The sequence below is a fragment of the Mustela nivalis genome, assembly GCF_964662115.1.
Source record: "Mustela nivalis genome assembly, chromosome: 5".
Taxonomy (NCBI): domain Eukaryota; kingdom Metazoa; phylum Chordata; class Mammalia; order Carnivora; family Mustelidae; genus Mustela; species Mustela nivalis.
This window is the reverse complement of record NC_139024.1, coordinates 15,616,005-15,629,311: the sequence shown is the minus strand read 5'-3', so window position 1 is coordinate 15,629,311 and position 13,307 is coordinate 15,616,005. Positions and strand designations below refer to the sequence as shown.

At 44.2% G+C, this 13,307-nt stretch overlaps 1 protein-coding gene across 5 annotated transcripts in view; it reads left to right on the top strand.

Annotated features, from left to right (window-relative positions):
* PLEKHG1 (pleckstrin homology and RhoGEF domain containing G1) overlaps positions 1–13,307 on the top strand; it is a 216,726-nt gene that overhangs the window by 199,759 nt on the left and 3,660 nt on the right. For all 5 annotated transcript variants that reach the window (XM_082730110.1, XM_082730109.1, XM_082730107.1 and 2 more), the window contains 4 exons: positions 364–459; positions 2,165–2,203; positions 4,029–4,051; positions 6,245–7,889. In XM_082730110.1, the coding sequence (XP_082586236.1) occupies positions 364–459; positions 2,165–2,203; positions 4,029–4,051; positions 6,245–7,889 (1,803 nt within the window). The remainder of the gene's footprint in view (positions 1–363; positions 460–2,164; positions 2,204–4,028; positions 4,052–6,244; positions 7,890–13,307) is intronic.

Here is a 13,307-nt window from a genome sequence, read left to right as displayed (position 1 = left end):
CCTACAAAGGGTAAAGACAATGGCTATGGCTCTTTCTAGAAGCTAGTGAGGGCAAAAAAAGAGTACACAGAAAGAGCATGTGTGTGTGCGTGTGTGTGTGTGTGCATGTGTGTGTGTGTGTAAGAGAGAGCCTGAGAGCACACACACGTGCAAGAAAGGCAGCTTACCTTGCTGACAGATTCCTGGAAGTCCCAAGTAACCCAAAAGTCCCGTGATACCTACTCAACACCAGTTATGGGAAGGAGAGACTGTACCATGTCTGATGAAAAAGAAGAAATTGAGAGAGAGCCGAGACAAGTTGTACCCATCTGGGAAGTCACGGAACCCCTCCTTCTTATTGGTGTGTATGGTTATCTTTTTCAGATTATCCTGGGTTCTGTTACAGTCCTGACGGGGAGACGAAAGCATTGTGTGGTTCTAAAAATGGTTCTGCTCCATATCGGCTGAGGAGAAAGTCAGGTAACTAGGGGGTTGTGATCAAAATTTAATAATCTAGGGGGACAAGTAATGAAAGATCTTTTCAGTCCGACTGTCAGGCTTTCATTCTAAATAAAAAGTTTAGAACGAAAAGTTTCATTCTAAACTCTCTATTTTCTGCAGAATATAAAACATACCAATCAACTAATGTTGCTTTGCCCCTTTTTCTTATCCACTGCATCTGACCACTAGCATGCAGCTACTTAAAACTTGTTGACTACCACTGGGGGGAAATTGTATCCTGTCAATGACACATACAAAAGACTTTTCCAGCCTAAACTTGTAACATGTGTTTGCTGAACCAGACTGTAGCATTCTCTCAGCCCTAAGATCTTTCTTTGACTTGAATCAGTATTTAGTGAGTCCCTACCTAACCCCTTGCACTGTGCTTAGGACCAGGGATGCAAGAGGAAATAATACACATGATTCCTGCTTCTGGAGAAGTTATAGTCTGGTGGGAGAGTCCAAAAGGGTGAATAAGTACCAGCCCATAATAGACTGTGGTAGAGGCTAAGTGAGCAGAAGTGTGGCAAGACAAAGGAGAGAGAGGGGGGCTAACTGTGTAGGAAGGAGAGAGAAGGCTTCTCAGAGCAGAAGACCCGGGATGGAGTCTGGGGGCCAAGGAGCCAGCTGGGACAGGACTAGCATGTGCAAAGGTCCTGAGACTTGGGCCAGCATACGTTAGATCAGACCTCCAGTGGCAGTTGTGCAGCCTGGCTGAAACATGGGATGGAGGTAGAGGCAAGGAAGGCAAACCAGGAGAAGTGGCTGAAGCTTGACCCTGCAATGCTGCAGAAGAATTTTCAGCAATGAATGTTTGCCTTTTCAAAAGGGAATTCTGGGGGGCCTGGGTGGCTCAGTGGGTTAAAGCCTCTGCCTTCAGTTCAGATCATGATCCCACGGTCCTGGGATCAAGCCCCTCATTGGGGTCTCTGCTCAGCAGGGAGCCTGCTTCCCCCTCTCTCTCTGCCTGCTTCTCTGCCTACTTGTGATCTCTGTCAAATAAATATGAAATCTTTTAAAAAAAATAAAAAGGGAATTCTGCCTTGATGTGGAAACTGAGGGACACTGTCCATCTAGTTTGGAGAGAGATGATAAAGGCCTGGATTAAGACAGAGGGGGGAGGCGGGCCATTATTGGGATCCCACAGAACTATGATGGATTAAAACAGGAGAAATTTAGAATGATGTCCCGACAGCTACTTGAGCAGGTAATGTCAGTGACGACCGAGTTGAGAACTTGGTTAAAGAACAGTGACGGGAGGAGACTGGTGAGTTTGAAGCATGTTGGGTTGCTTGGTCTGTGCACATTGGGGAATCGTCAGATGGACAGTTAGCATTAGAAGTCTGCGGCTTGGGAGAGGAGTGCCGGAAGGACGTAAAATTGAACACTGTCACCTTATAGGTGGTGGTTAAAGCTAAGGAAATGGCTCTACTAGCTTTTGGGAGGGTAGTTTTCTGTTTTGTGACCCCCCAATTGAGCAGCTTAAATCTTACCCTACAGCTTTGTCAGAGTGGATGTCTTGCTGTTAAGTGTCTCTAAGTGATGGGGATTTAGGCATATTTGATTAAAAAAAAAAAAATTTCTAGAGCTCAAATTATTTGTCTGTAAACTAATAATTCATTTATAAAGAAAAAAACCTTGATTTGGTCTTGGAAATGAAGGCGGCCTTATTTTTTTCTCCTAGAACCTTCCTCAAGGTCACATAAAGTTTTGAAGACCAGTGGTAAGTCCTAACATATCTTTTCTTTTTTCATTGTTACTGCTTTCCACTAAGTCAAACCCTACAAAAATATAAACACCAGATAAATTACAGATTGACAGATTTTATTAACATCTATAGTAGTACCCCATTATAATCGAGTCCCACATCGGGCTCTCTGCTCAGCAGGGAGCCTGCTTCCCCCTCTCTCTCTGCCTGCCTCTCTACCTACTTGTGATCTCTCTCTCTCTGTCAAATAAGTAAATAAAATATATTTTTTAAAAATAGCCCATTATATAATATAAAGCCAAATGATATAAAATGTCTGCAGTATAGATAACTGGCAGAAAAACATTAATATCCCTATTATGTAAAGAAATCCCATACGTCAAAGAGGAGAGACAAAGGACTCTTTTAAACGGTAGAGGTGCCTGGTGGCTGAGTCCCTTAGCGTACTGCTCATGGTTTCTGCTTAGGTCACGGTCTCATGGTCACAGGATTGAGCCGTGCATCAGGCCCCATGCTCAGGGCAGAGTCTGCTTCAGATTCTCTTTCTCTCTCAAATAAATAAATAAAATATTTTACAAAGCATAATAAAAATAAAAGGCAGATAATATAATTGGGCAGTTCCCAAGAAAAACACACAAACCATCAATAAAACATATAAACAGTCATCCATGTTAGTAATCAGAAAAGCTATACATTTGAAGGAGATTAACAGAGGAAAGCTGTGTGCTCCCCCCAAAAATCTAGAAAACCAGGCCCTCTAAAACGGATGCTGTCTAAATTTCTGCAACCTTTTGAAGCAAAGTTTGGAGCATTTAAATTTAAAATCCACATCTGCCCTTGCCTCAACAATTTCACTTTTTTCACTTTTGTGAATTTCACAATTTACACTTCCTGTATAGAAGGGCTCGCCCAGGTGTGGCTGGATCGAATTGCATGTGTGTGTTCCTTGTAGCATTTGTAAGTGGACAGCCCGTAAAATGCCCATCTAGTGGGAAAGAGTTAAATAAATGGTAGTATATCTTGGATTGCTGCATGGAGCATTCTGGAATTGTCAGAAAGAACGGAGTGCCTCCTTCCCTACTGACAAGCATGTCCATGCACACTTAGCAGGAAATGTAATGCTGTATTGCATCTTTATTTTACAAACAAAACTGTGCATTGTGGTGGGCTGGGGTCCGTGGGCATGGGAGCTGGGAAGAAGACCATCAAACTGCCAAGTATGGTAATTTCCACCGGGTAGGATCTACGGAGTGGATTCGATCACTGTTAACTTTATATGCTTCCATAACTGAACCCTGTTTAGAGGTGAGCCACACATCATCGAGGTGGCGATATTCAGGTCCCCCAGAAACCCACCTGTACTGCTCCTTAGTACAGCGCCAGGGTGACCCCCAGTGATAAATGCTGTCTGTATCATTCAGGGAAGACGAATAAAGTATTTAAAAATTAACAGAAGCATGGTCTTGTGTTTAAGTGATTCTCATGGCTTAGGGCATATATTTCAGGTAATACATCTTTGGGGGGAAAACTTTGAAACTTATTAACATACATTAATCTGTTGCTGTCAGGGATTAAGAAAAGAACTTGACCCTCAGATGTACATAAGGTTTGGGGGGTTTGGGGTTTTTGTTTTGTTTTGTTTTGTTTTTTAACACACACTGCAGGATATATAACGAGGAGAACTGCGAGGTATTTTCTGAGAATTAGGTCTAAAAGACCCAGAAGCCTCTCAGGCTTCAGTTACTAACAAGTGTTAAGATCCTATAAAATAGGGGTGCTTACCTATGTAAGAACTATTTTTAATCCTCAAAACTTCTTTTAAAACCCTTGTATTTTTCAGAAACAGCACAAGACATCCAAAAGGTAAGCATGATCACATTTCTTATTTTAAAATGCTTACTCAGGCAGCCCTTCTGGGTACCCTTCTGTATCCCATCCCCAGCCTATATTCCACATGTAAACAATTATTTCACATTTCGAGATGGACTTAAGTAAGGACTCGGCCTTATAACCTCCTCCCTCCCCCAGCTTCATTTCTCAGAACTAAGGCAACCATATCTTCATCTCCCCTTTCCCCCAGCTCTCACCTCAAAAGCTGTAAGGTTATCTAAGAAGTAACACAGGCACCCCACTTTGCCACAAGACCAACACTCCTGACTCCCAAAGGTTGCCCCCTTTTCAAAGCATTAGCCTTTGGTCACAGAGATCCCCTTCTAAGAATATGGTCCTGCTGCTTGTAGGAGAAGTAGGAGCCCATGTCCTATAATGAAACTTCACTCTATGAAGTTTGGACTTTTCTTTGTCCAATAAAAGCTAGGAGATGGGGGCATAAAAACGGTACACTCAATTGAAGAGTTATACCCAAATGTATTACCGCTGAAGAGTCAATATTATATCCCAACCAGAGTAAACCATGTCCAACTGTCCACTGACCAATTGTCTAAGTTAACAACTCTTGGAGAACAGATTGTGGTTTCTCGTTTAATGTCCTATATCTGTTAGGACGTGGTTATGAAACTCTCTCCCCACAATTCCCCTGTGCCACTTCTTAGCACAGGGCCCAAGTAACCCCACTAATAAACTTTGTATCTCCAGTATGTCCAGTAAAATGTCTAAAAATCAGCACTCTTACCTCAAAGTAATTTTCTTAAAATTAGAGCCTGTGAATTTCTTTCAGGAATACATATTTTTGTTTGGAAGCTTTTGAAATTTATTAGTTGGTTATTGTCCTGAAATAGAGCATGAGATTTTGATTTTTTTTTTTTTAATCTACATTGTTTCCATTAACAAACACTGTGGGAGGCGCCCGGCTCTTCAAGGCACCAAACCAGGAGCACGGAGCTAAGCCCTGCTTGGTACCATGTTGGGGGATCACTCCACTAGCCCTTAATATGGAATCTCAAGAGCTTGATGAAACTTTTGACACTAGTGATCAAGCCAGGTCTCCATATGGGGATTAACTAAACCTCATAAAATTAGAAGACAAGAAAAAAGTACATTTCTGTACAGAAATGTACTTTTTTCTTGTCTTCTAATACTTGCCTTCTGTGCTTTCTGTACAGAAATGTACTTTTTTCTTAGTGGTCAAATCCCATCTCCTATCACACTAATGAACAATACCAAATGCAGGAAGAAGAGATGTACTAATGGTCAAAGAGTTTATAACAGGAATAAACTCTTAATAACAGCTTCACATTTCACCCAGAATACATATTCCAAGGCCACGCATGTGTATATGTGTGTGTGCGTGTTGTGTGTGGTTTGGTTTTCTGATTAGAAATTAACATCACTCATATTTTATTTCCTAACAGGCATCTAAATACTACTTAATTAAATATATTTTGAAAGAAGGTAAAATGTTCATTAGCTCATTAGTGGATTAAGTTACATATCTGCAACAAAGCCTCTTGGCCTAGAATCCCTAAACCAAGGCAATGCCAGTCAGGGGCATGGCAGGTCCACAGGTCACAGGGAAACCCTTAAGGGGTGCAGTCGGATTACTGACAGCGGCTTCTGGTATACCAGAAACTACAATAAAACTCCTTGCAGTCAAGCCTCAAATAGAAACCAGATACAATGGCCCTTGAAACCTATATATGTTCATTTATAAAATGTTATTTACCAAGGGCACATCGAATTATTTGAAGTATTTAAGAGTTTTCTGAATTTTGCTGATTCCCTGCATTGGGGTAAGGGATTTGGAGTCAGACTTGGTTTGTGCCCTAACCTTTCTCACCACAGCAGAGAGCCTGGATTTCCTTACTCTGAAATTAATACAATCATGTCTACATCACAGAGCAATTACGAATGCTAAGTGTGGAGAATGTCTGCACATGGCCCAGCCTATTTCTAAGTAAATATCAGTTCCTGTCCTCCCTGCCCCTTTTGCAAAAAATCCGAAGTATGTTTCAACTCCGTTAAAATCAACACTATTTACTGATCATTTGCTTTAAGACTATTATAGTCCAGTGAGAGAGACAATGTGTAAAACTAGAGGAGTGTCATATGGTGTGTCACGTCACTAAAGTTCAATCAACATGTTTCTACCCAACTCAGGTTTCCAGAGAGGAAGGGTCTCCCCAGCGGACCTCCACGGGGCCATCGCCTGCCCAGAGGAACAGCCAGCCGAGCAGTTCTGCCATTATCAGCGTGCTTCGCGGGGGAGGAGGCATCAGGAACATCTGGACGGACCACCAGATCAGACAAGCCCTGTTCCCGAGTCGCCGGTCCCCTCAGGAGAACGAGGATGACGAAGATGATTACCAGATGTTCGTGCCGTCCTTCTCCTCCTCAGACCTGAACTCCGCCAGGCTGTGTGAAGACAGCACTTCCAGTCGCCCCTGCAGTTGGCACATGGGACAGATTGAGCCCGCAGAGCCCGCCAGCTCTGGCCACCGGGTGGTCAGGCGGGCCAGCAGCGCTGGCGAGAGCAACACATGCGCTCCTGAAATAAGAATTAGGGACAGCGGCGGCTCTCAGTACAGCCCCCGACGGGAGCAGCAGGGTGACCCTAAAACAGAAGGACAGGACGGAATGACTCCCTTTGGGTCATCTATAGAGCTGACCCTCGATGATATAGACCACGTCTATGACAACATAAGTTACGAGGACTTAAAACTAATGGTTGCTAAACGGGAAGAAGCTGAGGCCATGCCCCCGACAACAGCCAGGGACCCCGTTCGCCCCAAGAGCACGCCAGAGCTCGCCTTCTCGAAGGCGCAGCCGGGCTCCGAGAAGAGCTCTCGGCATGCGGAGAGGGACGGAGCTTTAACAGGTCACCGGGCCCCGAACCAAAGCACACATGAACTCCAGATGGTCGAGGAGAACATCTACGACACCATAGGACTCCCAGATCCGCCCTCCCTGGACTTCAAATGCAGCAGCCTGACGCGCCCCAAGAGGAGCACCTTCCTAGGTCTGGAAGCCGACTTCGCGTGCTGTGACAGTCTGAGGCCCTTTGTTTCCCAGGACAGCCTCCAGTTCAGCGAGGACGAAACCCCTTACCCCCAGAGACCCTCCGATAACGACTACTTGAGTTTGCTCTATAACTCCTTCAGCTGCAACCTGTCTCTCGGTGATAAATCTATCTCTGACAAACTGTCTGAGGAAGTGGACGAAATCTGGAACGACCTGGAAAATTACATCAAGAAAAACGAAGTCAAAGCTAGAGACCGGCTCCTGGCAGCCTTTCCCGTCAGCCAAGAGGACGTGCCGGACAGGCTGCACTCTGAGAGCACCCCCGAGCTGGGGAGAGAGGCCGCGTGCTCTGCGTCTACCCTCTCGCTTCCCGAGGGCCACGCTTTCCTCACACCACTGAGAGACAAGCCTGGCAGAGCTGGCCGGACCAACTGCCCGTTTGAAGAGGACCTGATTACTAAAGAAGGCTCCTTGATGAGCCTCAACCGGCTGTCTCTGGCCAGTGAAACACCCACCCTGGAAAACCCTTATGACTTGGCCAACAGCAGTCTCTCCCAAACAGACTTGGAAAACCCTGCCCCTGGGATGGATGCCACAGATAAGACGAAAAGCAGGGTTTTTCTGATGGCCAGGCAGTATAGTCAGAAGATCAAGAAGGCAAATCAGCTTTTAAAAGTGAGAAACCCAGAGCTGGAACAGCCACTGGCCAGCCAGCAGCCTAAATCCTCGGACAAAGACCTGGCGGCCATCTTGGAAGAAAAGAAGCAAGGGGGTCCTGCCATCGGTACGTTCCTTCACACTGCTCTCCCTCCTTCTTGAAAGTAGCATGTGAGGAAAGCTTTCAGGTTCTAAAAGTCCTTGAGACGGTGAGAACGTTGCCACCCAGACGCTCACGCTCTCCGACTGAGACCACAGCCTCACTAACAAGCACCAACAAGGCCGTTCCTAATGCTTTTCCTACCTTAGCCCACAGAGTCACTCAGGTTGAAGCGAGATTCGGTCTCGCAGGGTTTTGTTGTTTGTGTAACATTGTCATTACCAGACGTGACGGTTTAAGGAGTTTTCTCTAATCTGAAGTGTGAAAAATAGCGGTCCGTTGAACTCGTAGCAGGTAGAGCTTTTCCATGTGTGTGTTGCTGTGTTGGGAGGAGTCGTGGCTTGTGTCAGCTTTGAAGATTTGGAAGCACATAGAATAGGGTTGCTCCAGAATCCCAGCCAACATGTCCCAACCCATCCTAACAGATGAAAAGGAGTCTTTTCCCACTTTCTAAAAGCTGGTCATGCTCTATCCTTAGGCGTTTCCTCAAATATTTCTCTTACCAGTTGAATTTTTGTTTAATAGTTGTCCTAAAATAGCCGGCGTCAGGCACAGGCTTGACCCAACAGCCTCGGTCTTCTCGGGGAGCTTCCAAAAAGTCTGATTCTTTTGGTCAAGCCACCTTTGTGGGGCAGAAAACTGGAATCTCTCAGGTATTATACTGATACGATGAGGGCTAAAGATTTGACCTCTTTCTCTGTTATAAAGAAGTGCAGAGACAAAACCTGACACCAAGACCCCAATCTCAGTCGAAGAACACGGGTGCGAGTGAGACAGGATTGTCATGGGGAGAAGAAACCCCAGGGCTCTGGCTCTTCCCTCAGGAGCTTTTCACCTCTAGGCCCAGAGAAATTTCTGGGGTTAGGCCCCAGAATCTGCAATTTAAAACAATGTGGCCTTTTGACCCTATTTTAAGAATCTCTGGTCTAGATTTTCTGACAGAGGACCACCTTGATATCAGATGAGAGGAGACCTTTCTCCAGTTAAAAGTAAAACCCAGATGACCAATATCAAGGCACACTGAGACAGGCAGCAGGACGGTGACATGGCTCATTGGGCCAGATTAATGCCACTAACTCCCTTCCTTTGAGACTGATGTCTTGATCTCTGCAAAAAAAAAAAAAAAAAAAAAAAAAACCAGAGAATAAGAAGGGGATATCCAAATCCTAAATGAAGCCACACATTAAAAGTTACATGACAAGAATCTAGAGGGAATTTTCTTAAGTTTGGAAGTATTTAAGAATTGTATAAAGCTTTACTCTTTTTCTAGAGCTACACGTAGAGTAAAATTTCCTATCAAATAGGGAAGGCACCGGAATTGGCTACCTGAAGGATTTTACTCTCTCTCTCGAGTTCTTCTTTTTAAATAAAGGTGAAAAGTGAATTTTGTATGAATGAAGAGACCAGATGGCATATACTTTTCTCCTTGCAAGAATTTGCCAGAATTAATTCATGTCCCTTTTCCAGCACCAGGGCTGCTAAGCTGGTTTGTTATGACCCATGGAAAAAGTGACTGAGTTCCACCTGTAAAGGAGTATTTGGGAGCATAGATGGCATTGGAAGCAGTGGTATGTGACCCATGCCTCCGCTCACGGAACCTGGGCTGAGAGAGAATAGAACAGGGTTTCTGATGGTGATGGATTATGCCAGCAGACTGTTGTTTCAAGGGTGGTAATCACCTAAGCCCGATTGTTTTGAATTTGGACCATCCATTAAAATGCAGAACTCAAACCTCCATGCTAAATCAGTAGGGCCTATAACTACCTTGAGTAGTCTTCTTTTTTACCCACCTTTTAAGAATACATAGGCGTCCCTTTGGGGTTTTCTTTTGCTTCTTTTTACCTTTCATTTGTTCTCCTTTTGGTGTTGCCTACTGATGTCTTCTTGGGATCCCATGGGATCTTTTCTCAGCTCTGCGTCTGTGTCCTCTCTTGACATGGTAGGCTACTACCGACGTTCTCCCCAACCAAGAGGAGGAGATCTCTCCAAAATCATCTTCTGAGAGTGGGGTCTCCCCCGCTCTCTGGCAGAAGCACGTCCCTAGGGCCTGCCGTCTCTCGGACCTGAGGAATCTTCATCTGGGTGGATCGAGACCGCTTCCTGTGCCCATTAGGCTTTCAATCAGTTGACATGATGACTCCTTTTCTCTCTCTTGTTTATCTGGGCACAGGACGTCGTAATCGAACGGACCGATTCTCCAGACTTCTTCGTATGGGCCTTGCCACTTTGCCAGGAGCTTGCTCTCGGTGTTGTACGGAAGGAGGAACGCCCTATTCACCTGCTGAAACTCTCGAGCACCTTTATTGAACTCTCTGGCAGGGGTTTACAGGCCCCGGGTCAGATTTCTGCCTCTAAACCACCTGTCCAGGTCTAGTCACTCTCACCGTCCAGAGCCTGCTGTAGTAGAACAAGAACATTCTTGTTCAGTCAGACCTCCCTCCTCATAGTCTTTGAGGCCAATGAGGCCTTTGGGTTCCCTTTCTGGGTGATGTTTTATATGGGAGGAAACTCCATACAGGCTTGAGGGATTTTCCTTTTTGTGTAGCGAAGGCAAAATCACATTTTATGCTATGGTCTACATTTCAAGCAGCATCAGAAGCTTTGATTTTAATCCTCTGTCTTGAAAACAGTCTACCTCATACTTTTCTCAGCAAGGATCATTTTCAGTTTTTATCTGGAATCCTAAGAATGCCACACTTTTAAACTTCCAAAAGAGAAATAAACCAGAGACAGCCCTGAGGTTGTCCTGAATTGAGAATATACATAGTCTATAAAGGGTATGAATGCCAGAACTGGGATGATGGGGAACTTTGATCCACCTAATACTAAGGTTTTTAGACCGGAGATGTCCTCTTGGGCTGCCTAATTCCCACCTGACTAGTTAAAGAAAGCTAATGACAGCTGTTGCTTTGGAACCATTCTCTTATTCACGTTGCCATCAAACAAGTTATGCCAAGCTGAGACAAAAAAAAACTCTAAAACTTAGACAGACACTGTATATTATCTATCTGTGAGATACTTTTTATTCCAAATTAATAAGTGGCCAACTTTTTATCATCCAGAGATAAACTGTGCCCATTATGCATTATCAATGGAAGCATTTTAATCAAAGGCCACTTTCCTGCTTCCTCTTCTTTTCTGCTATGCCCCTGATTCTCTAGGCCGCCTGTCACTCTCTGCAGTCTGGTCTTACAGAAAGCACATCCACTTTTAACACTATGCTTCAAAGAAGGAAGTCCAAAAATTATCTCAATAAGTAGTTCTCGAGACCAATTCGTATCTAGAATTCTACTTGGTGCTCAGTATGGACTGTTCTCCCAAGAGTGAACATGGGCTAGTGGGAGTGATAAACTAGTCCGTGTCTCCGAACGAGCAATACGAGATTGTGTGCGTGTTCGCGTGCATGTCCGTGATCGCGTGTGCAGCCAAGACTCAGTGTTGGGGTCCACACAAAGTACAGAAGACTTCAGAGAACTAACTGGATTAGAAAATGATTCATGGAAAGGGAAGGGCTTAGAGAGGGTCTTGAGCGGCTAATAGGATCTGATGAAGCAAAGGAAGAAGAAGAATGTGATTAGGAAGAAAGAGGCATGGGAAATATTGTGGCTATTTTGAGTCATGCATGGTTTCAGATCATCTGGCCTTTCGTCTGAAGTCAAAAGCTGATTGTTCATACATGACTCTGTGGTTAAACTTTGGTACTGAAAGAGCTGACCAAATGTTTCAATCAGCTCTCATGGCTTTCCCCAAAATTGCCATCTTATTGGAACCTTGTGAAAATTCAGGGCCTTCCTGACTTAGTTGTGGGATCACGCGTGGGGCCATCATATAGATGAGAATGGTCTGGGCAGGGCTAGCTGATGTTCAGGTGCAACTGCTACCCATGACTCTGTCTCAAGGTCCGGCTGCCTTTGTCTGGGCTTCATACTGAATGGAACAGTGTAGACTTCAGAATGGCTAACACAGACACTTTGGTGCTCATGTAGACTTTCAGTCTCGTAAGTGCCAAACTTAATTGGTATTGACAGTTTTTACTATGCCAGTCAAGGAACAATAGTTCAAGTTCTTGTTACTAGAAATTCTGAACTAATCTTCTCTGTGCTTCCAAGGAACTTGGACTTGAAAGCCTGAAGGATCTAAATGTAGGCTCTATGAGAAGTTAAACAGATGACTTTACCCTGATTTGGGGGATTTGGGAGGCAAACAGTCTGAGAAGGTTGCAATTAAATGCACACAGAATAACAGTGCTTATCATCTGTCCTCATAGAAGAAAAGAGTCGAAAGAAATGGCAGAAACCCAACTGAATTTTTTATTTAAATTCAAGGAATAATTTACTAACAGTAGGTCACTAAAAATATAAATAGCTTAAAAAGAAAGTGCATATCACTTGCTGGTCATCATAGATGGGAGAGATCCCCTTTGTGGAGACTGTGTAGACGTGGTCTGGGCAATTTATAGGACGCATGTAATTCTTAGGGTCTAGGGCAGTCGTGTGGATACCTGGATTGGGGTGATGGTGGTGGCGGCAGGGTGGGGACAGCTCTTGAAATAGACATCTCTGGGCTCTGTCTCTTAAATCATTCCAGGCCCAAGAGAATATTCTATCCATAGCATGGTTCTGTAAATGTCTTAAAAAATGTCTGTGTAATCCACTGTCTGTGTACTCCGAAGTGGAGAAGAAGGGAGGTTGACCTCATAGCTGTATCTGAAGTAGCAGTAGCTTTCACGGACATAACAGTCAAATCCTGTTCGGGACAAATACTAGAGAGCATTACACTCTCAATTATACGCACAGATGATTCATTCTCAATACCTTGGGGGCCTAGACCTCAGTGCCTGGCTTCTTGGTGGTAGGAAAGTAGACGTGGCCCAGTCAACAGACATGGTTCTGAAATCCCGGAAGGGAGGGCCTCCTGTAGACGCCGGTTTCCCAGACAGTGGCATTGGATGGAAATACAGGAACAGCCACCAGGAGCAGACTCTTCTGGGCATCCTTGTCTGAGAGCATTCAAGACTAGTGAGAAGTCAGGGGCAGCTACTGCTTGGTGGATTGTGTCATCTTCCTTTTTCTGACTACTTGAGTTATTTGTCATTGGCCAGGGTTTAAGTACTGACCTTCTTGTTTTTAGGATGCCTGGTTTGTTTTTTTTTTTAGCACTGACACAGTTTCATGCTTTTAAAGAACACTAGGAATTTTCATTACAAACAGCGAACATTTACAGACCTAAAATAAAAAGAATCCAGAATTCAATCAGATTAAATGAATTTGTAGGGGACCTTTTTTTTTTTTTTTTTACATTTTTATGTTTGATTAAACTATGGATTATTTTATTGAGTTCGCATTGCTTACCAGTCAGTGATGTAGTAGTCAGTGATGACTCATC